The 23,768-nt window shown below is 38.4% G+C and overlaps 1 protein-coding gene across 2 annotated transcripts in view; it reads left to right on the top strand.

Moving 5' to 3' along the window:
• adcy2a (adenylate cyclase 2a) overlaps positions 1-23,768 on the top strand; it is a 40,799-nt gene that overhangs the window by 5,820 nt on the left and 11,211 nt on the right. The window contains exons 3-16 of one of the 2 annotated variants that reach the window (XM_058648216.1): positions 8,126-8,287; positions 14,389-14,538; positions 16,322-16,470; positions 16,653-16,764; positions 17,084-17,211; positions 17,749-17,907; positions 18,075-18,207; positions 18,298-18,474; positions 18,565-18,608; positions 18,792-18,872; positions 20,347-20,416; positions 20,581-20,678; positions 20,790-20,874; positions 23,288-23,422. In XM_058648216.1, the coding sequence (XP_058504199.1) occupies positions 8,126-8,287; positions 14,389-14,538; positions 16,322-16,470; positions 16,653-16,764; positions 17,084-17,211; positions 17,749-17,907; positions 18,075-18,207; positions 18,298-18,474; positions 18,565-18,608; positions 18,792-18,872; positions 20,347-20,416; positions 20,581-20,678; positions 20,790-20,874; positions 23,288-23,422 (1,683 nt within the window). Of the gene's footprint in view, positions 1-8,125; positions 8,288-14,388; positions 14,539-16,321; positions 16,471-16,652; positions 16,765-17,083; positions 17,212-17,748; positions 17,908-18,074; positions 18,208-18,297; positions 18,475-18,564; positions 18,609-18,791; positions 18,873-20,346; positions 20,417-20,580; positions 20,679-20,789; positions 20,875-23,284; positions 23,423-23,768 lie in introns of both variants that reach the window. The other variant, XM_058648215.1, reaches the window with a different exon arrangement.

Genomic DNA, 23,768 nt, shown 5'->3' with positions numbered 1-23,768 from the left:
ATGATCCTCTTGGTAGCAATATTTGTTGCCAAGACATGCTGAATGTAAAGGCATGTGAAAACCCTGTCACTGTTATCATTGTTAAATTAGCTCTTACTCCTAGTCTCTCAGTAATGGCTGTGTAGCATTTCAGTATGACAATAATTTGTAGAAATAATTGGCAAAAGTTAGTTCTAGTTACAACATGGCAGCGTTCGTGGAAAACAGCGAGAGTGCCGTCACAGGAAGAGACGTCCGACACAAGGATCAAGCCGAACAGTACCGAACTGTAAATTAGTTAAAAAGACTTAGGGACAGCACCACTGATCGCCACCGTTGGCGAGCTGCATAAACTGCCGCTGTATGCGACTGTATCAGACTGAGTCTGTGCTCTGGTCATGAAGGACGTACTGAACAAATATTTTTAATTAGGAAGTGTCCGAATGGTCAGTTATGACCTCTATTTGACCTTTTCTTAAAAATGTGTTTGTACGTCGGTGAAATACGGTCGCTGACTAAATACAGCGACCACTGGCCGCAGTCTGATGCGAAGTGGTGCGAACACACAAACACACGTTTGCTGACTTTATCTGGCACATTAGCTTCATATATAAAATCCTCTGAGGCTGGAAGTTTGTGTAAAACACTGTTCTCTCCACTGTGCAGCCACGAACAGCACACTTGTCCCTCCGCGATGACATGATACCGCTCTTCCTCCCTCGCCTGCACTCTCGCATTTTATTATAGAGACAAGGTGGAGCAAGGTGGAGCTCTCGAAGTAAACTTACTGGTGGGGTGGTAACATTCGCGGTGAAATTCGCATGCTGCCGTCATAATGCGCAGGGAATTCAACATCGTGTGTTTTATCGCCTATACTTACACTAAGGGGGACCACGAAAAAAAGAACTGAGTAATCTTTTTCCACACTTGGGCGACTGGTAGGGCCTCCAGAGTCCCAAATATAAGTATTAAAATGATTAAAAAGTAGATTTTGCATAATATGTCCCCTTTAAGCACTGACAAAAGATAGTGCTACTGCTGTGAAGACATAGCAATTCTACATTGGAATGTAGATTATACTGTCATTAGTAAAGTGGCTGTTTGAACAGTCACTGTGATCTTTACATAGACTGCTGGTCATTGACCTTTTGAAGAACTCATCCCTAGAGTGATAACAAAATGTGCATGAAGACATAAGTTGGACATAAAAGGCTTTGATATAATTATGTTGGTCTAACAATAGTAGACCATGTGTGACCAATTACAGTTTCATTGGATTAAATAAATTTAGCAAAAAAAGTAATTAAATTTGTGTTTGGTCAATTATTTTTGTTGTAACAATGTTTCTTGGCAATAAATGTTATACTGTTGGAAAGCCTGTTTATTTTCCTTTTTAAATCGTGCCACATTTGTTAGGAAAATGCATTTGTGGGTTGAGCAGTAGAGTTGATTGTGTAGGTTGCGCCCATGAAAAATGTGCCAAATCTTCTCTGTGCACTGGAACGTTGTGTTTAGCAGTGAGTCCAGGTTTGGATTTGGATCATAGGGTCAAAGTGTACAGAAGACATGGAGAATGCTGTGCTGATTGCTGCACCAATAGAGTGACAGCTTTTGGTGGACAGTGTGATGGTGTTGGGCAGCATCTCCCTCACTGGAAAAACAAGGCCATCTCAATGCATATCCATATGAGATTCTGCAGCCAGTGGAAATCCCATATCTCCACAGTCTGGGACCAAACTCTATCCTCCAAGGTGACTACACTCGCCCCCACCGACCGGGGGTTTATCATAGAGTACCTCCAGAATTTGGGTGTGGAGAGGATGGAATGGCCTGCCTGCAGTCCTAACCTCAACCCCATTAAACACTTCAGCTTGGGCGTGCTGTACATGCCAGAGTGACCAACAAAACCACATTGGCTGACCTGCAACAAATGCTGGTAGAAGAATGGGATGCCATCCCACAGCAGTGTGTGACCAAGCTGGTGGCCAGCATGAGGAGGAGGTGCCAAGCTGTTGTGACTGTGTATGGTTCTTCAACATGCTATTGAGGCAGTTAAATAAATAAATAAATTAATATGCTAATATGTCTTGTTTCTTCAGACTTCAATAGTCCAATCCAATACACGACACCAAGCAGAATAGCAAAGCATTGGCATTGGTGCAACTCGTATACTCAACTCCACTGTTCAACCCACAAATGGATTTTCCTTACAAATGTGGCACCATTTAGAAGTGAAATAAACAGACTTTCCAACAGTATAAGATTTATTGCCACGAAGCATTGTTACAACAAAGAAATATTCAAACACAAATTATCTTACTTCTTGTGCCAAGTTAAGATGAGGTGAAATCAATGATAAGGTGTGTGACGTACGACCTCAGAACTGTCCCTGCTTTAATAAGCTCTAATCTTGCCCTTTTTGTTCATCTGTAAAAGCATTGGCCTCGGCCACCCATCACACACTAATGTACAGTCTATACAGCTGTTAATTTACTGCCTATGCGGTCAATCAGCCTTAGCTAAAATCAGTTTTTGCTTTTGATATGGTTGCCATTACAATAGATAGGACTATACAGTCAATCTCAGATTGTCCTACAGCATTACTACACATATCTATGCCCCACCCACACGCTTGTCAGTGCAAATCAGTTTTTTTTTAGCACGCTAAATGTATGTCTTCACTGCACAAAATAACGTAACTTGTGGAGCTTGTCTAAATGGCTTGATTTGTAATTGAAACATATTCAATTGTAATGCTAAATGTAATACTGTGATTTGGATAGAATTTGTCTATATTCCTATAACTTAAAGCATATGCATAAATACATGTTTTCTTTTATGTACAAGGTAATCTCATGCACTATATGGAACATACAATTTTCTCAAAATCTGGGGGCTAGTGGAATATTGAAAAAGAGTTGGGATTTCTTTTTGAACTTCCAGTTTCAGTTCCAGAAAGCTACAGGCTGTGTTTGTGTGAAAGAGACTCACTTGCTCAGAAGTGTGTAGTGTGTCTAATACACTGGTTGGAGCTCTGTGCATTTGATTTATAGCTCTCTCAACCACAGCTGTTTTCTCTTTCTCGTCGTTTAGCAGTAGCAGCCTAAAGTTCACTACTTATTAGAAGGTAGTATTTTCTGTGTTGACATGAGCTGGATATAGAGAGGTTGTCTATGGGATAAAAGCTGTGCCATCAGGAACTGAATTTGAATTCTCTTCTGTATTATAATAATAATAATAATTAATGAATAATTGCTTTTAAAAACATCAATTGAAACCAAATGCATTGGTTTGAATATTGCAATACATTTGAAACTGTATTTCATTTGCTTGAAAAATTCAACTCCCTAATTCATTCTCTCGCAAAATAGGTGATAAAGCGTACATAGTATAGTTTAGGGCATGGCTGTGTTGTAAATGATGGTGTATGCAAACACAGCAAGATTCACTCTTTGCTTCTTCCACAGGTTCACCTAACATTCAAACTTAATCTTCTGGTTTCAAAAAACGAACATGTTGCTGGAAAACTCTGGGCTTCAAAATGGCAGTTAAAACACAATGAGGCGATAATACAATGAATTGCCACTTGGCTGTAACCTAAAGCTTCATCAAATAATTAAATATCCTTTTCTTGACCTTAATGTCTTTTCTTCAGTGGCATGAAGCAGTTTCTGCACATAGGGACACAGTGAGCTGTCCAATTAACTACAGTATACTGTGTTGACATCCTCATAGAGACCCTGAGTGAAGTACATATGGCACAGTACACACAGCATGCTGTCAGGGAAAATAAATCTTACAAAGGCTTCAGATTTTCCCTCAGCAGTGTTTTTCTCTTCATCACCACTGTGACTTTAGTTTGTATACATTACACTTTCAATTTTCAAACCTGGAATCAATCGGATGCTTATCCTCTCCCCACAAAGCCTTCTCTCTTTGCTGACGGTGGAGAGAAGGGCTTATCTGTGTAGTCCAGTCCTCTCTGAGAGATGTCTGGATTCTGCCTCAAACCCGCCCCCCCCCCTTTTCTGTCTCGATTACACTCCCTTTCTGTCACACACATGCACACAAAGACACACATGCTCCTTTTGTAAGTATTCAGCCAGTCTCATTAACCTTTAAAGCAAAGGTGGGGTTAATGGCACTGGTGACAGTAAAGGCCTTCCAGCCCTGGAAGGTAAAGAAGGGTAGATGACACGCGTAGGATTGGAACTCCTGAAGGGGAAAATGGGTAGTAAAGGACCAAGACAGGAAGTGAGAGGCTACATGTGTGTGGAGGAGTAGAGTAAAATTAGGTCAAAATCTTGAGTCTAGAAATATGATCAATGACAACCTTAATCATATTTCTTTGTTTCTCTAAACCCTATGGGATTAGAGAAACAAATCAAGCACACATTAATCTCAAAGCTGTCATGCCTAGTTGTCAAATATAAAGAAATGTGGAAAAAAATAGCCTGTTTTCAAATGAATGACAACCGAATAGACAGGAAAAATAACCACAAAAATCACTAAAGGTTCTGCAGCCTCAACTTTGCATCTTTACAATGAATTGGTTAACCAGTATTTCTTTTCTAAAATGAAGTAATACCTGTAATTGAAATGGAATCTTTTAGGGGAAAGTAGCAGCCTGACACATACAGTAAAAGCTCACAAAAGGACACAGCACTCTACTGTAAATCTAGCCTGTAAACTAATATCTGCCCTAGACTGGATTGATGGCCTGATGTAATCTGGTACTCTATCTCATAAAGCCTCCTTGGTGTCATTTTCAAGGAATTAAGTCATGGAACAGAAGCAGAGTTGATTGTACCATGATACCACAAAAGCCTTCTCCATTTAATTGTAGAGGGTCCTCATGTGCTTGCATTAACTACCATGAAGAAAAGGCTCTTACTGGTTTATTACTGCATCATGTATTGAGTAATGCTGGCTCACTCAGCAGGTGTCACCCCCCCTGCCGCCTCTCCATTATCCTTGATATAGTTATTCATTATTAGGTTAGCAGCATTGAATTTCAGACGTTCATTTTGAGAAAGACTTTCTAGACTGTAAGCAAATAATAGTGCCTTTCTAGACTATATCTGGCAGCAATTAGCAGCTCTCTGTTGTATTAGAAAGTAAGCTCATTCTTATGGCATAGTGAATAAATCAGCCAGAGAGGAGAAAGGTGCTCTTTTGCTGATTTCTCAGCAGATCCTCTAATCGAATCCTGAAACTTTACAATGGTGGTTTTTTTTTGGTAACACGGTACATTTAGGAGCTGCTTCTTTGATCTTGAATTGGGGTTACTGCACCCAGCTTGCCACCATCATGACAGCTCAGTCTCAAACCACCGTCAGATCCACTCCACAGCTGTATTTTTAAGTTTTGACATTTGCATCAAACTATAAAACGATGACTCACCCTCCTATTTTGCTAGATTTTAATGTTGTTTCACAGAAACTGCATTGCTACAATATCTGTGTTCTTTTCAGGCTGCCTCAAAAGCTCATCTGCTCTGCCTTGCAAAGCATTTGGATCCTAAATCTTGTTTCCAGCATTATTGGACAATAACATTGAGAGAACAAAATGAGACTTGGTCCAATTAAAGCTGTGTTAGACAGTGGTGTAGAGAGAGTTTAGTTTGCTAAATGGCCAAAGACCAAAATACAAAATTTACAATACTAAGACCATCGAGTCAATACACTTAAGAATAAGCAGTTTTGTTTTTCATTCCATAAAAATAAATTCATTTTCTGCTTAATTAATTGCAGGTCTTCTTTATACACTATTACTTTCAGAACCATAACCCCCTGTTTTTTTTGTTTTGTTGTATAAGCTACTGATACATCAGTGTCCTAAATACTGCTGTCTGTGTTGTGTGCTTCTTTGTCAAGATCCTGCAGAAATGAGACTGGTAGTAGACTTTGTTTAGGTTATCCTTTTGTTGAGTGGCTAAAATCACTTTTTACTCATGTCCCTGCTGGCAGCCATGTTTTAATTTAGTGTGCGCCTGCCTCTAATGTGGGTCCGAGCCAAAGGCCACATGCAGAGTACAAACAGCTGTTTGATGCATGCTGTAGTGTGCATGTTTTTCAAACCCCTGTTTGATGAATACCTTTCATTTATGTATCTGTTTTTAATGTATCAACATCACACACATTCATGCCATCTAACTTGGAGAACTTTAGCCCTCCACGCAAAGAACAAATTAATCTCAGAAGGCATTCAGTAAAGGAATGTTTATGTGGTCTGTCTTCGAGCCATAACGTTTCTTGGCTTGCAGCAGAGTATTCCTGAAGTATATTATTTGGCATAAACTGGCATGCTTTTTTTTTTTCTATAACATGATCTAATAAGCTTTTTGTTTGGAAGAAACACAGTGTTAATCTTGTAGAATGGCCTTGGGAATTAACTTTTATTATCTGAGGGCACACCAGCACAGATCAGTTTAGTTCCTGCTCCACTTTTTTATGATTATTCTCTTTATAGGAATATAAGCACGGATGTGTATGTTTGTTGGCGCTGTAGTTCCCTGTGACAATTAGAAAACACTAAAAACACTACACTGATGTACTGGGACTATGATTCAGCCTTGGACTCTTCATTCAACTGAGTGTCAAGTATATGAGATGGCTGGAAGAAACTCGTTCACAGCTAAATGCCATTTAATGGTTCATATCTTGGCCTTGTAGTCTATTTGAGGAAAAAACATACGGAAAATGTTCCAGCTGAATGTCTAATATAACCTTAACCTTGGACGAAAAGGAACATAAACATTTCAAGAACATGATTCAGATGAAAATGAAACACATTCAGTGTTACGAATTGTAAGCAACAAGTTGTAGACATGTTAGCTTGTTACTAAGGATGTGCTTCATACAAAAAAGACATTCATCAGTTTTAAGTTTCTCCTTTTCTCCACTGTACTAATGTGCATTTGTTGCAATTCTATTCCAAGGAGAGCAGCAGTTCCTCTCTGCTTCCTAATAGTTTCACTAAAGCATAGAACAGCAACAGTAAGCAGAATAATTATCTCAAAAAAATGATGATCCTTTCAAAGTTTTAATTAAAAATTGGTTTCAACAGATGAAGAACAACCATTCATGAACCACATTTTTATAAGTGTTTATTTTAGTAAATGCACAAGAATTTTTTTTTTTTCTACGAGGAATTTGTTTTATTTTTTGATATTGATATTTTTATTAAACATTTCTACAAAAACATTTAAAAAAAACAAGTTAACAGACCTATATGATAAGAATTTGACCTAAAATGTGTCATAAGAGTTGAGCTTTTGTTGTTTAGCTGCTTTTAAGTAATTTGAAGAAATTATAAGCCTTCAGTAGATAATCATGTTAAGGGTAATTAATCTATAGTAAAGCAGGAGGTCTCATTTTTGTAGAACGTAACATTTTCTAATTCAGTTCAGATGCATTTAGGAGAAGAAACGGTGTATCATAGTCACTTCAGCTTGAACAGAGGTGCTACTGTTTTCTGCTTTTCAGTTGCTTTCTGTCCTTTCCTCTTTCCATCACACTGCCCTTTACACCCAAAGCCCCATTTCTTACTGGCCCTGCAAAGGTTAACTGGCACCTGGCTACTGCCTGTGAGAACACTGGTCTCATTCTGTGCATGTACAGCAGCAGATGAGCTGCTTTAACCCTGCAGCAGAAGGCATATTAAAGATGTGTGTGTGTGTGTGTGTAGTGTGTTTAATGTGTGTGTGTGTGTGTGTGTGTGTGGGGGTGTGTGTGCTGATGCTGTGGAGCTTGGGTAAAAAGGGAAGCAATCCACGTGCTGCATTAGAGGTGTCAGGTTTGAAGTGTGAGTGTTGATTGTCCCTATTTTTTCCAGCAGTCAGGGGACCTGAAGTAAACTGATAATGCTAAGAATGCTGTAGTTGGTCAACTGGAAAATATTTGTTTGTATTAATGTAACATTTATATTTGGCACATTAAAGTATGTCCATTCATCATTTTTCTTTTTTTCTCCTGTCCGAGTCTCTCGATGGTAAACCTTCTGTTCTTTATTAATACGAGTAATGGAGCGGTACATAAATACACTTCACATCAGAAAGCATTGTTTGCCCACAGGTCTGTTGGCACTGAGTAATTATTGTACAGTCTTTAATTTCTGGTTCATTTATCTCTCCTTCCCTCCACAGGTGTCATTCTTCCTCTTCATTGTGTTTGTGGTTTACACTATGCTGCCGTTCTCCATGCGGGATGCCATCATTGCCAGTGTCCTGACCTCGGCCTCACATACCATTGTGTTGAGTGTCTGCCTGTACGTGACAGCTGATCACATGGAGCCAGTAGTGTGGCAGGTAAGGTCATTCAGTGGAAATGCTGGGATTGTAGCTTATTGAACGTGCAAGAACGTAACATACAGTTAACCCAAATGTGAGACATTCACAGAAGTACAATTCGTAGTGACATACGTACCTTTTTTGCCTTCTGGAACTGCACTGAAGTTTTTGTGACGTAGCTGGATCTCTGCTGATTGACTGGGTGAAATCCTTGTGTTTCTAAGATCTTGTGGTAAAAGCAGGGTAACACGGTTTGAGATGTCTGCAGAAGTGACCAAATATAGCTCTTTACCCGGTAAAGGGTTAAAAAATTCTGAATTAACTGACTGTCTGATTCATTTCATTGGCACGTGATTTCTCTGGACCTCATATGCGGTATAATTAAGTTTTAGCAGAGTGCGTACATCAGCCCAGATGCTGATACAATTAGCAGACGAAGACGTCAAAGTACAGGGAAACCACATAAGACAAAATTAAGCAGCTTCTGAGCTGCATATACTGTCATGTATCTCCACTACAGTCATGACTCGGGCGGGGAACAGAGCAGCCACAGCGATGGTGCTACTCCTTGGGGACCACTACGTTTCAAGTGCACATAACAACGCTGTAACACAAGTAGAAAGAAACTGTATCCACTGGATGTAAATTTCATGGACAAATGCAAATGCACTGATTTCCCAGGTGAGCCAGGTAATAACTGTATATCCCAGGAACATTCATGCAATCATGAGCAAACAAGAGGCTCATTCTTTAATTATGCTATTATGAGAATGTGATTCGTTAGGTGAATATCACATAGTTCATAACTAGGTGACTATTAATTATTAACCTGTTAATATTGTTTAATTATTTTTCCACATGACTGACACAGTGGCATATTATTATAAACTATATCAAATATAGCCCAGAGAACTGTCTTTCCTGTTCCACTGTCTTTCTGGCACATTCCCCCTTCCTGCTCACAAAATGATGCATTTCTCTTCATTTTACCTGTGCAGTATATATATTCTTAGCAAACAAACAAACCTGACCTTTAAACTAAACTAATTTAGCATAGCAGATGAGTGATATAAATTCTAATGTGTGTTTTTTTCACCCCTACTTTATCAAAAGGTCACCTATTTTCCTGCACTTATGCTGTTTCAACTGTTCAGGCAGTTGGCATATGCAGAGAAAGCCTCAGAAATAACAATATCAGGAAACTAATTATTGGTATAATGCAGGCTAAAATTAATTTGGCCTTATTTATACACTTATTATCCCAGGGCTAATTCTAGCTAATGTATGAAAGAAATGACATTTATTCAGCAAGCATGACACAAAAGCCATGCCTACCTGATAATCACAAAAAGAAAGACCAGGAAGCAATTGCAAAGGCCCAAAGGGCATTGCTAGCATACAAAAAGACATAATGACAGTAATAATTGCTAGTTTACCATGCCTTCCTGTACTTCCTGTACTTCTTTACATATCTTTATCTTGTCTGATGCCATTTGTCGTCTGCATTCCTCAGCTACAAATTTGTGTCTGCATCAAAAGGAATTGAAAATAATCGGGTATACCCATAATCCTACTTTTATTCACAAAATATAACAGTAATCTAAAATGGAAATCTAAACCTAATTCCAACCGATATAATTTTATGTATACATACTTAATGAAGCCATATTGTCTTACAAAATGAATGTGCATAATACATTCATTATCAGAGGTACAATTATATTGCTTTATCCTAATTCATATAGTGAGTTTTACTTCTGTATTTCATTTAGTTTTTAATGCCTCAGTTAACTTTATTGCCTATTTTCTCTTCTTTTACTTTTGTGTCACTGATGCATGGGCATACTGGCATCTGGGCAACCTGGGGCTATTCACAGTCACTATCTGCCAGCTCCTTTTGTGCATCAAGTTAGTTTGCCTGTTGGCACAGCTCTGATGGCAAAATGTTTAAAGAAGTGTACATGTAGTATAAAATATATTAAATTGCATCAGTATTGTATGTAATTATGTCATTTGGACACTCAGTGTATAGCCCCGCCCTTTGCCCTATGTTAGCTGGGATTGGCCTCAGCTCCCAAAACCCTTGTGGAGGATAAAGTGGTAGAAGAAAAGTTAGATTGAAACATTCCCCCCCAAGAATGTGTGTTTCTGTCTGCCTTTTTAATATTTGTAACTGAGAAAGCGCATTCATTTCAACCATTTCCCCCCCAACCTGTGTTTCTCTGGGAACATGCCAACATCAGTCCAGTCCTTAGTGTTGGGACGAGCAGAGGCTTTGTCCCTCCTCAGATAGGAGCAGGGAGGTTTGGTGACAGGGAGGCTTTTGTGCTAGAGGGCAATTACTAAACAGCAGACCTCTCCGTCTTTCTGTGGATAATGAACCAAGGTAATGCTTGATTTTTGAGGGTCCAGTATGCTGGCAAATAGTTTATGTGTTTTTTTTGACATTGACACACTCTCACGTCTTTAGACTTCCTGTATAGAAGTACCTCTGCGTAAGCTATAATTGTGTGAGTAAATGATTTTCACTGTTTCCATCACCACGGTGGATGTTTAATTAATTTGTTCAGTGATGTTAAACGCTCAATGGATTGTTTCTGTTAAGTGTCTCTTGTTAGCTCAAGCACTTTTGGTTAAATCCTTCTGACTGAGATGAAAAAACGAATCAAAGATACTTTTATGGCAAATTAATTCACGAGTACTAGAAAATCCAAAGGGTTTCTAGCCACTGTATACATATATACAGTACATGAGTGTCCATACATTTACTAGATACTCACCATAGGAAAGTTTGCAGTAAGTTCCCGAAATTTAGATCTATATCAGATATAAGTTTGTAAATTGTAGCCATTAAATGCCTTCTACCTTGTTCATTGTTCTAACTATACATAAAACACTATTCAGGGGATGTTGCAACAGCAGGAATCCTGCTGATATCGCAACTTTGTCAAATCCATTAAACTTGACAGCACTTTCCCATTGGAATCAGAATGAACCAACGTGTTTATTAAAGAGGTAAAACCCCGTGTTGGGTCCAGATTTAAGAGCATATAACAGAAATGATAAATCCTACCCCTCCTTGCATTATTTTTCCCACACTGGAAGCGTTAGTGTCGTCATCTCGGCTTAATGCTATTTAAATACACTTTAAAGATAAATGTTTTATTTAATGCTCATTTCACATGCACTGCCTTTTTAATGGATGCGTGTTGAACATTAGTCTTGGTGCCATGATTAGCTGCACAAATTCAAAGTGTCCTTAAATCACAGTCTCCCCTCTCAGACTGAAAACAGCTTGTGTTTTTTATTAATTGTTGAGTGCTAAATCATTAGTGATTCATCGTAGCACTCACTTTATTTAATAACATCTTAAGAATTACGATATATTACATGTTCTACTGTACTGTTATGTATGCTCGATCCTCCTGAATTATTGATATGTTTTTTCTTCTTTTTGAGACCACATGTTTTCCTTATCTTTGTGGTTGTAAATTTAAAATGTTTGATATGGCCCTACAATTCGTAGTTATTGATGCTCACTTTTGCTCATTTCTGTTGAAGGCATGGTGTAAGCATATCTGCTCGATGTTGCTGTCAATACACTGATCTTAGATATATGCCTCTGCCCTTGCTAGTATAATAAAAAACATAATTGCCTGCACTGAGGCTATAGCTCTCCCATTTAAATAATCCCAGAAATCACCACAATGGCCCAAAGCATTTAGAGGCCATCTCACCTGAAGCTGCTGTTATCTGTAATTGTGTATCCCTGAGTTACGTAAGCTGATTCACACAGCTGACCTTTGAGATGAGCTGGATTGCTGTCCATGTCTTGTATAACAGATGCCAGCTAATAGTGCAGCACAGGTTCAATGTAATATAATTTAATTAGCCTTTTATAAAAGAAGAAGAAAAAACTTCCTTTCAATTTTTCATTCAAGTCAACTTTTTACTCCCTGATCTGACTGCAGATGATACAAGGTGTAATTTTAAAATGATGATACGGTGTATGGGCTATTGGAAATCCTTTTGCAAAGCAGCACCACACAGAATCCTTTCCATCTGGTTATGCTTGCTCATTCAGTCATTCAGTACCTGATACTGTGTTACAGAATAGTGTTCAAAACACTGAGTTCAAAGTCCAAAATGTTTCATAAGACTTTATATTGAAAACAAAATAGGCAAAACCAAGTCAGGCATTTCATTTGTAAAATAACTGTTGTCTTCTAAATGATCAGTGAAGAGAGACGATAAATTCAGTGACTAGTTTGATGGACATTTAATCCAAATACTGAAGAATCGATGTGAATATAAATCATGTCAGCTTGAGCTCAGATGTTTGCACTTGTCAAATATTAAGGCATTACAGGTATATTACCCTGTGTTCTCACTTCTTTGGAACAGCATGTGCATCTGAATATCAATCATGACCCTTCTCTTCATGAATTTATTATTACAGTGCTAATGAATAGTCAGTGTCTTGTTATTCAACGCAGGACATGCAGAGGTGTCAGGTCTTTATCTCAAGCAAAATAAAGTTTGCAACTGTATATGATTATCATTTATGTGCAGAGCATGTGTGGGAGGCCCTCATAAGCACAGCTACACACATGTGTGTGCTTGTTCCTGGCTTTATTTGGCGTGCTATCACAGATGAATTAGATGGTTTCTCAATGGTAGTAGTAGAAAGAGTAATAATAATTAAACTGCAAAATATTGTGCTCAGTGCCATAAGCCCACCTGGTTGAGCTGTGGGCCAGTGGTTAATCACGTCATCTTTTCTTCCAGTCTAAAAATACATATTGGATGATTCAGTTTTGTCTCTGGGTCGTGAAGACCATTGTGTATCTTATTTAACACAACAGTTTTTTTGTGTTGTTGATAAAGGGGATATTGACTGCAAAATTGTGGCAGATTCACAAATGCAGAAGCAATACAATTAAGTTTCAAATTTCAAACATTAGTGATGAATATTCTTTATTTAACTAGATGTAGGTTTATATGACAAAGGTCTAACAACCGGCCCGGGAATATTCCGATAGTTCATCAATTAATATTTATTGTTTGATTATAATTGATCTATAGTGATCCTTTTACAAGTGTGACTACGATTAACGGCACCTTCACTACTTAAGAAGCCATGCCATGGCCAAATGGTAGCTGTATTGGGATATGGTGTTTGCTGTAATCACATTAATTAGGGAACAGACAGGCCCGTTTAGTGCAGGGGACCTGAGCTCATTAGAGAGCAAGAGGTGAAGGCACATACATAATTAGCCACCAGGTTTATTTGTTGTTTAGTTTTTGTCTCATTTTTTCTATCAGCAGGGAAGAGGGAAATCTGATAAAGCCACAGTTAAGCTGATATGAGGAATACAAAATACCGTTTTTAGGCAATAAACACCTGAGCAGGGGCAGTGTCGGGGTCACACACATCTTATTCTCTTTACTTATCCTGCTACTGTATTTTTTGAGGTCATCAGCAGATGGATGTTTTTTCCTTTTAATAACTGATTTACAAAAAGATGGAATTCATTAATAATTCTTTTTCTGAATGGGTGCCAGTTACCTAGTACCCATAAGGAATTGTCTTTGTGAAATTTGATGTTGCTAATATTTTGCCTTTTTAGTACTTCCACTGATTCATTAGGACGGTGTTTGTTTGTGGTTTATTTTAATTTAATTTAATTATATTTTCAATATTAATGATTTATAAATTGCAGAAAATATGGGACATTTTTAAAGCCATGGAAAAAAAGAAAATACATTGCAGAAACCAAAGTGAATACTATAAGGGAAAATACTGATTGTGTCTTCAACGTAAATAAGAATCAGGTGTTGGAGGTTTGACATATGGAATCCATTTTTGTCTGGTCAGCTGTTTTAAATGCATGTTGAAAAAGTATTGGCCCTTTAAACCTTTCCTTTGTGGCTACTTCAGTTAATATTTTAATTCCAGTAGCCACAAAATATTTCCTATAAATTCCTGTTATGTACAATTCTGAATGTACTGTATATCCTTTCACATGTTTGTTTTTTTTCCTTTTCATGCTCAAATAAATGCATGTTCTCTGATATTTATCTAATATTAGCTTTGTCTTCCCTCTGTTCTTAAACAGATTTTGGCCAATATCATCATTTTCATGTGTGGCAACATGGCAGGTGCATACCACAAGCATCTGATGGAGCTGGCACTAAAACAGACTTATCAGGACACCTGCAACTGCATCAAGTCGCCAATTAAACTGGAGTTTGAAAAGAGACAACAGGTAAAGTGGTCAATAAAGCTTAACAAATAGTGAACCAGTGGAAGTCACACAGGCATTGAGTGGTTTGTTTGCAGTAGTTGGTGAATATACTGTTGATTACACTGATGAAAACAACAATATATCATAAACCAGAACCATAACAAAGAATAATTTCAATCAAATCCAAGTTCAAGTATCGTATCCCTACTGTAAAATACCTTATAGTATCTTATAAAGCATATAAATAATAATAATATATTTATTATTATTATTATTATTATTATTAGTAGAGCCTATACTGCATTTGATCATTTCTCCAGTAACCATTCTTTTGCGTCCCCCAAATCATATACCTTGTAAGTGATCTGATATGCTTGAGTTCATCAACACTTCTTCAAATTACCTGTCTGTGTGTGTTTTGTGGAGCATTTTCCATTTTTAATGGTTAATTAGGTAATGATATGGTTCATAATTATTGATTGACATGAAGAGGGGTGACGGCATTTGGTAAATGTGTTGTTGATTGTGTACAATATCTTTTTACGAACGCATTGAGTCTCATTGTTACAGACATGTCCTGTTTTCTTCGTTGAGGAATGCAAAATAACATCACATTTCTTGGCTTCCTCATTTACTTAATCCTTCTGAAAAAGTGTTAAAAATGTATTAGAATTCTGATAGTGTTTAAATATCCTTTCCAACAAATATTCATTGTTGTGCTTTTGTGGTATAATTGGAATGCAGGTGAATTTGGTGCTGCTCCTGAAAATCCACCTGGTGTCTTGTGGGAAACTGAGAGGCTGACACAGAAATAAGCTTTAATAACAAGAACTTCAGATAGCGCAAACATTTTACTGCTGTTATGCAGTCACTGGCTTGGTCAAAAGTGGGGGAATCTAGTTGTATTGTGAAATCACAGGCTTCTGGTGGACCTTGTTATCCCTGTGGTGATTCCAGCCTGTGTTGTTACCACTGCTATGAGTGAAGCTGGAAATGCCAGCTTCCAGTATTCCTGGAGGGCTGCTCTTGCCTGCAACAGAGGGTAGTAACAGTTGCAGAGACATTTCTCTCGTGCGCTCAGTGCACTATATGCTGTTGGCAGCTTGCTTTTATCCAGTGTTCCCCAGAAGAACAGTGACTGCATACATTTTCAGTGTGAGTGGTCAGACGGGTCCTCAGAAATTCAGGCCCTGGCAGAGTTAGTGGCCACTGTGGACCTCTGCTTCACATAGCGCTGTAGCAACAAAGTTGATGAATGGTGCACACAACAAGTTGAATTTGAGGTGGTGTTTGCTGGATTAACTGTTTCTCCAATCTTGTAGTTTTCCTGAACCTAAAAGGACTTTTAATTGTTAGTTATGATCAGCTACCACTGGAAGAAAATGACTGAGTGTGATTTCTGGGGTGACCAAAAAGTAATGAGCACTGATTGTTTCAGTAACTGATCTTTACCCTTCAAATTTTGATTAAGGCTGGAGATATAATTATAATAGCTGTCGGAGCCCTTCCTTTAGTCATTTTATTAGGACTGAATTTAATCAAATGTCAAAAAATCAAAGCGTTTCTCTTGATTTTATCATTTTCATTTCTATTAGTTACATTTAAATGTTGTCATGAGTGAACCTTTGGTACACTGAGCCAATTTGTCTCTGACAGAAAACAATTTGAACCATAGTACTCGTAGGTTGAGCTTCTTGAAACCTTATAACACTTGTGTTAGTTGATTGAAAAAAGCTATGTATCATGAGTTAATGTTTTCTTGACTTCCTTTACCTGCTTTTCTCTTTGTGTCGTTTGCATTCAGGAGCGCCTCCTGTTGTCGCTGTTGCCAGCTCACATCGCCCGTGTGATGAAAGCTGAGATCATCCAGAGACTGAAGGGCCCAAACTTTGGCCAGATGGAGAACACAAACAATTTTCACAACCTCTATGTCCAGAGACACACTAATGTCAGGCATGTATTATTAATGGACTAAATGGATTTATGTGACCAGAGAGCCCTGACACATGCAAGCTTCACATTCATATTCAGAGAATGTAGTATAGCTATGGTTGTTGAAGCTTAATTTCTTCATGGAAAACTAATATACCATATATGCTAAGTATATTAATCATAATATATGTTTCCCTCTCTAGTATACTATATGCTGATATAGTAGGTTTCACACGTCTGGCCACTGACTGTTCACCTGGAGAGCTTGTGCACATGCTGAATGAGCTGTTTGGCAAATTTGACCAAATTGCGAAGGTAAACATTTCATTTTTGTATAGAGTGCTTCCTCATTGAATAGTAAATAATAGTTCATATTCTACTTGCATAGTCAATCACGCATGATCTAACTTCACGTTGAGATATTTGCAGTATTTATATAGTTTTTTCTACCAGCAGTGAATTTGGTAGACACGATGTTTGAGCTTTTAATATCTGTCACTGATGCAGCGTAAAATACTTTTGTTAGAATAGCTCTAACAGCTGTCACTGGTCTGAAGTACTGAACTTAAGTCATCCAGTATATATACAGAACCTTTTTGTTAATAATTAAGAGAGCATCTTTTTGCATATGCAGGAGAATGAATGTATGCGGATCAAAATCCTTGGCGACTGTTACTACTGTGTGTCCGGCCTGCCAGAGTCCTTACCAAACCATGCGAAGAACTGTGTGAAAATGGGTCTGGACATGTGTGAGGCCATCAAGTAAGTGTCCGTCAAATAATGTCAGTGAAAGAGGACAGCACCATGTTTGATATTCCTACTTTTTTGTTACTTTATCCTGTGTCAAAGTATATCCAAGTCAGTAATGACTTTTGGGTAGACCTTTGACATATTATGTCAGAATATGTATATGAGTGACATTGAAATTACATTTAAATAAATTATGACTTGCACAGCAGGGGCTCCTTCATTTATTCATCCCTGCATAGAATGGCAGCAAGCGCTTGGTAATTATTAGATCAGATTTAGTGTGATGATTGCCAGTTTAACTGAATTAAATGTTATTTGGTGTTTATCTATCTTATCTCTGAACATCGTGACGTTTCATTGAGGAGCTTGACAATGAGTTTAAATATAAAATAAAGACCATTTCCATATCTGTATTTTTCTTGATTTTCAGTGATTTGCATAAACAGTAGAGGTCATAGAGTAAAGCACTTGGCACAGCTGTTTTTTTTATAATCTATTGAATTAAATTATATAATATAAATTAATAAAAATATATTTGATGTATGACAGAAAAGTGAGAGATGCTACGGGGGTTGACATCAACATGCGTGTTGGCGTACATTCAGGGAATGTCCTGTGTGGTGTGATTGGACTTCAGAAATGGCAGTACGATGTGTGGTCACATGATGTCACGCTGGCCAATCATATGGAGGCAGGGGGTGTACCAGGGTAAGTGAACTTTTAATAAGAGAAACACTAGTTTCTACTTGCATTAGGTATTTTTGCATTGGTACACAGTTAATTGTAGGTGAAGGTTTTATATTGCTATATCCTCAATGGTTCATAAATCTAGATATTTGTTTGGTTGAGTTTAACATCATTGTCATCATTGTCAGGCGAGTTCACATCACTTCAGTGACACTAGAGCACCTGAATGGTGCATATAAGGTGGAAGATGGAGATGGACAGGAAAGGGACCCCTACCTTAAGGAACATGGAGTCATCACTTATTTGGTTATCAATCCAAAGGTACCAAATCTCATGTATCGCATCTAACTAAACAAATATTGGCCATTAAATTGAATGCTATTAAATAACAACTTCTCCTGATATGTCCAGGTGGAGCGCTGGAGTCCACAGCATCATTACCGTCCCAGACACGCAATATATGGAGCAAAGATGAGGGCCTCAGTCAGGATGACTCGCTACCTTGAGTCCTGGGGAGCAGCCAAGCCCTTCGCCAACCTGCACCACAGAGACAGCATGACTAATGAGAACGGGAAGATCAATACTGCTGTGTGTCATTTTTTTTCCCTACACAGTATGCTGATGTTTAGGAGCCGGGAAGGTTGAGCTGAAGCCTTTAACTTGTCTCTCTGTGTCTAGGATGTGCCGCTGGGGCAGTATCACTTCCAGAGGAGATCAGAAAGGCAAGCTGCTCATTTTACAGCTCCACCACTATTTTCTTTGGCAGGATCATCCCCATCTTTTAAAAGTACAGCGACTGAAGACAAGATGTTTAATGAGACTAGACATCTGCAAGATGCTTTGAAGTGTGTGACTAATTATGTGAACTTAAAATATATTCTCTCTCTTTATTGTCACCATAACAGGACAAAGTCTCAGAAGAAACGGTTTGAAGAGGAACTTAATGAGAGGATGATAAGGACCTTTGATGGGATAAATTCACAAAAGTAAGGGCATCATTTTAAAATGAATGTGCAATAGCATTGATAGCATGTGCCATCTTTTGAAATTAGAATTGATAAAGCATAGCAATGTTAAAACAAACGCAAATGCAACACCTACAGACATTAAAAATGAGTCTTTCTCCACATGTTGGAGCACTTCTACTTTTTATGCTATTTAGCTTGGCCTAAAATCTGGATGATGGAAGGATAAATGATGGTTACCAATATGCCTAGCAATGATCTGGGACCAGGGTCTGGTAGTATTATGGTAGATGAACAAGGGACTTGGAGCCCCCAAGGCCTGCAGTTGCTGTGTGTCTTTGGATGGATGCTATAATTGTTCCTGTGCCCAAAGACAATTAACCATATGTATCTATAAGGACAACTTGAAAATTAAGCAAAAAAAAAATAAAGCATGGTGTTTCAAGACATGAACGCCAATGCCATTGGGCCTCGGGCTTCTCCTTTTTTAAGACTACGGAAAAGTTTGAATGGTTTAAATGTGCTGAATGGAACTTCCCCCTGATCACAATGCCCCACTAATTTACTGCCGCAAAAACAACCACCACCTGAAAAATGTGAAGCTTTGTTCAAAAGAGTTAATGCAGGAGCTGCAGGAAAGACTTCCATCAGCCAGTGTTTCATTAGATGCACATCAGTCAGGTCTGTCTGCCCTGGGTGTTGTGTAATGTACCTTTGTCTGTGTTCATGGTAGCTGACATGTCTATTATTATGTTTAGCAATCTTAGTCACTCTAACCTGACATTCCACGAGGGTTGTTGCACAGAACCATATATTAGGCCTTTGTTAAAATATATTTGGAAAGTACAGGTTCAGACGAATCAAAAAACCATTCACTGACCTTCATGAATGCCAAAACCAGTCAGGACTAGAGCGGCAAAAGCTTTCCGTACTGTTGTTTGCTTTTCTTTTAATTTTTATTAATATTATTAATGCTGATGCTGTAGCAGCATCAACACTCACCACCTCAACATTTACCTCTGATGTGAACAGTTAACTGTCATAGCTGCCATTACATCCCAGCACCACCAATGAGCTTATGTGCAGAATAATCTGATCATTTTTATGTTTAGGCCTCAATGATGGTTTAACTTGCTCCCACTTATATTCAAATGAAAACGAATTACAACGTTTTGACAATTTTGTGTAATATACCTCCTCATTTAGTTTTCTGTGTTGATAATGTGACACAATTAATGCAAACAAACATGAAGAAAGTGATGTTTACATCAGGGCCTTTAACACATCCCATATATGTAAAGCCCATCAAGTGAATTAAGTTTTGTCTGTAAGTAGAAGGCTGCTCATCAATCAGTGCTGTCTGGTTATATAGTGGCGCCGTTTTACCTATAGTATTTGCCCAGGGATTCCTAAAGCTTTCCATGCAAACTATACTTTTAATGGTGCCTATATCTTCCTTTTTATCTGGCTTCTAACTATGTCTATATATCTCCAGGCAGTGGCTGAAGTCTGAGGACATTCAAAGAATATCATTGTTCTTTCACAACAAATCCTTGGAGAAGGAGGTAATAAACAATCATACTGTCATCATTAATCCCTTTGTATACATCTACTGTATACTGCATGTACATTGCAGTAGTCATTCCAAAGACAAAAATAGAGAATACTGTAAGTGTATGTTGTTTTGGCTACTCTCTTTGACCTTTACCTTCTTTTTTTCTTCTTTTAGTACAGAGCAACAACCTTGCCAGCCTTCAAGTACTATGTCACCTGTGCCTGTTTGATCTTCTTCTGCATTTTCATTGTACAGATTCTTGTCCTTCCAAAGTATGTGCATTTAATTTTACATTATTATACAATAAATGTATTATATAATAAGTCTTTCCTTTGACGAAAACTAAGCTATGAACTAATTTTGGTGGACTGAATATTTTTTAGGACAACTATCTTGAAGATATCTTTTGGAATGGCTTTTCTCATCATGTCCTTGATCCTCTTCATATGTTTCATTGGGCACTTTCTGGTGAGTAATTTTAGTAGTACCCTTTTATTTTAAAACCTTTATTTAACCTGGACGTGCCGACTGTCTAATGGGACACTTCTGTGCTGAATGTTATTTGTCCTAATCATACGAGTGGCCCAAGTGGCCACTTTGGTCATCTCAATAGACTACTAAGTGTCAGTGTTGTTGGCTTAAGTGCGCTCAGTTCAACACAAGTGCCTGATGGGAGCCTCTGATAAAAAAGTAATCATGATCATCTGCATGAAACGGGTTCTGTTCATCACACCAGCCCACGCCCTGCCACTTTAGACAGCTGTGACTGCTCTGATCACCAAGGATGTCAATTTTTGGTGTGTCTGTTTGTCTGTGAGCAGCTTAACTCAAAACATAAAGGAGGGATTTGGATACAATTTTCTGTGGATGTATGTTGAGGCACAAGAAAGAAATTATTAGATTTTGGTGGCAAATCTGATCTAGATTCAGAGACATTTCAAGATAATTATTAACCTTGTGAGAAAGAGGACACTGTATATATATTGACACAGTGGCAAACTGAGTGGCTTTAGCAGAGGTTTGTGGGTAAGAGTAAGAGCTGCAGCATATGGGGGAGGTGCCAGCTTCTCTGCCTGAGGAGCTGAACTCTTACCATGCATGTTTTGACAGCGACTGCAAGTTAGAAATGTAAGGGCAAGATGACTGCCCATTCCAGGTTTTCCGGAGGGATGCACACAAAGCTCCCGGACCAGACAATATTCCGTGCCGTGTTCTTTTCTCCCTGCGGTGACTGAGGAGGGTTGGCATGCATACCAGGATACTCTTTGACAGATGTACCATTGAGAGTATCCTGGCTGGGAATATCACGGCCTGGTATAGAAGCTGCTCGGCCCTCTAGTGCAAAGCACTTCAGAAGGTGGTAAAATCAGTGCAGCGCATCACCAGGTCAGAGCTGCCAACCCTTGAGGACTTTTACAGCCAGCACTGCAGGAGGAAGGCACAATGTATTCTCTCTAGCCCCAGCTACCCTAGCTACAGTTGTTTCTTCATGCTCCTGCCATCAGACAGATGGTTCAAGACCCAGCACGCGAACCAGGACGTTCAGAGACGGCTTTTATCCACAAGATATAAGGCTTTTAAACTGCTGATACAATCTCAAAACAAAGGTCTGACAGGGGAGTTACTAAGAATTTTTTTACATGTCTTTTTTAAAAATCAAGCAGATGAGTCTGTAGAAATTGTCACTACAGCCACTTTACACCACAAGATCACTGAAAATTCTCACCGACAATTACAAGGCGCTCCACATACCAGTCCTTTTGGACTGGTATGTTTGTCCATGATCATCTGATGAGAGGAGCTCCACACAGACAGCTGCAAATGTTGATATTTTAACAGCATGCGGATGAAACATGTCAATCAGGATTTGCTTGAAAAAATAATTAACTATTAATCTAGAGGCTAACCATATTTGCAAATACACTTGCACAAATAATGTGGCTGTCTATATTTTCCACTAATCCTGTTCATACATAGTACAGCCTGCCATCCATAGTTTATTGCATTGTAATTCACTTCTCTGAGCTGCTCAAATGTCATATCCATTCAGCTCCAGTGACGCTCAGATATTGCTCTGAGATGATCAAGTAAATGATTTGGGCTTTTTGCTGTCATTGTCTTGGAGTGAACCACATTCAGCAGTAGGCAGCAGAGGGAAAGTAATTGACTGTAACAACTGACTGCATTTCCTGAGGCCTGGGAAGATTGCATTTTCTGCACGAGTGAAAACCAAGTAGTAAACATTTACAAGTGATGATGCTAAAGTGTGTGGCCTGCCATTGTCATATTGCTACAACAATTACTAGCAGTGCTGCTATGGTAGGTTAAAATGAGGAGTGTGATTGCACAGTGTCTACTGCAATCAAATATCCAGTGTGTAGAATTTAAGGGGTGTAATTGGTTGAAATTGTTGAAATATTTTAAATTATTTTCTCATCAGTGAATAATCACCTAAGAATCATTTTTGTTATCCTAGAGTGAGTTTATCTATATCCGCAATGGGAGCAGGTCCTCTTCCACATAGTCTGCCATGTTGTGTGACAGGGTATCATGTACTATTATGTACATGATAGAATTCCATGTACAGTATAGCATGTACCATTAAGTTGATAGACCCCTCTCTCCTTCACTCTTATATAATGTTTCAGTATACGCTGACTAATTAGGGCCTAACATCTATCAGTGTTAATGTAAGTTGGACAGTGTGTGGGATATTTTTGTCTGCTGATTTGAGTCCTGTTGACGCAGTTCAGATATCCCTAAAAACGGATGTTGAAGTATCCTTTTGTTTTCAGTGGACTTTTAATATTGTATATTAAATATAAATATATATCATATTTACATTGTTGTATGTTTATGTTTTTGTGTGTGTCTGCAGCAGTGCAGTAAAAGTGCCTCAACTTCTTGGATGTGGCTGCTGAGGTCATCAGTCATCATTGCCAACAAGCCATGGCCCCGTATCACTCTCACTATGACAACCACAGCTCTAATACTCATAATGGCCGTCTTCAATATGGTAAGCTGTGATGTGCAAACACTGCAGACAGGAAGGGTTACCATCAATTAGGTATTCTCAAGAAATGACATATTACAACCCTTCACTCCCTTGTTTTAACTGCAGTGGGCTCAGTGTGTCTGCAGTGTGCTTTGTTATGTGTTAAACACAACACATAAAATACCTTTTTGGAAAATTTAAAAAGGGATGTGGTGCCTCAGTATACTCATGCCAGTCTTATGGGCTGTGGCTGCACTGTTATTTTAGTTCAATATACTTTTCAATATGTATTTATTAAACAACTTTGATCTTTAACCCCTGAGAAAAGGTAATATTTCTTTTGCATTGTTTTCTTTTGTGAAGTGGT

Source organism: Solea solea, chromosome 13 (assembly GCF_958295425.1).
Source record: "Solea solea chromosome 13, fSolSol10.1, whole genome shotgun sequence".
In the NCBI taxonomy this organism is placed as follows: domain Eukaryota; kingdom Metazoa; phylum Chordata; class Actinopteri; order Pleuronectiformes; family Soleidae; genus Solea; species Solea solea.
This window is presented reverse-complemented; position numbering and strand designations above follow the sequence as displayed.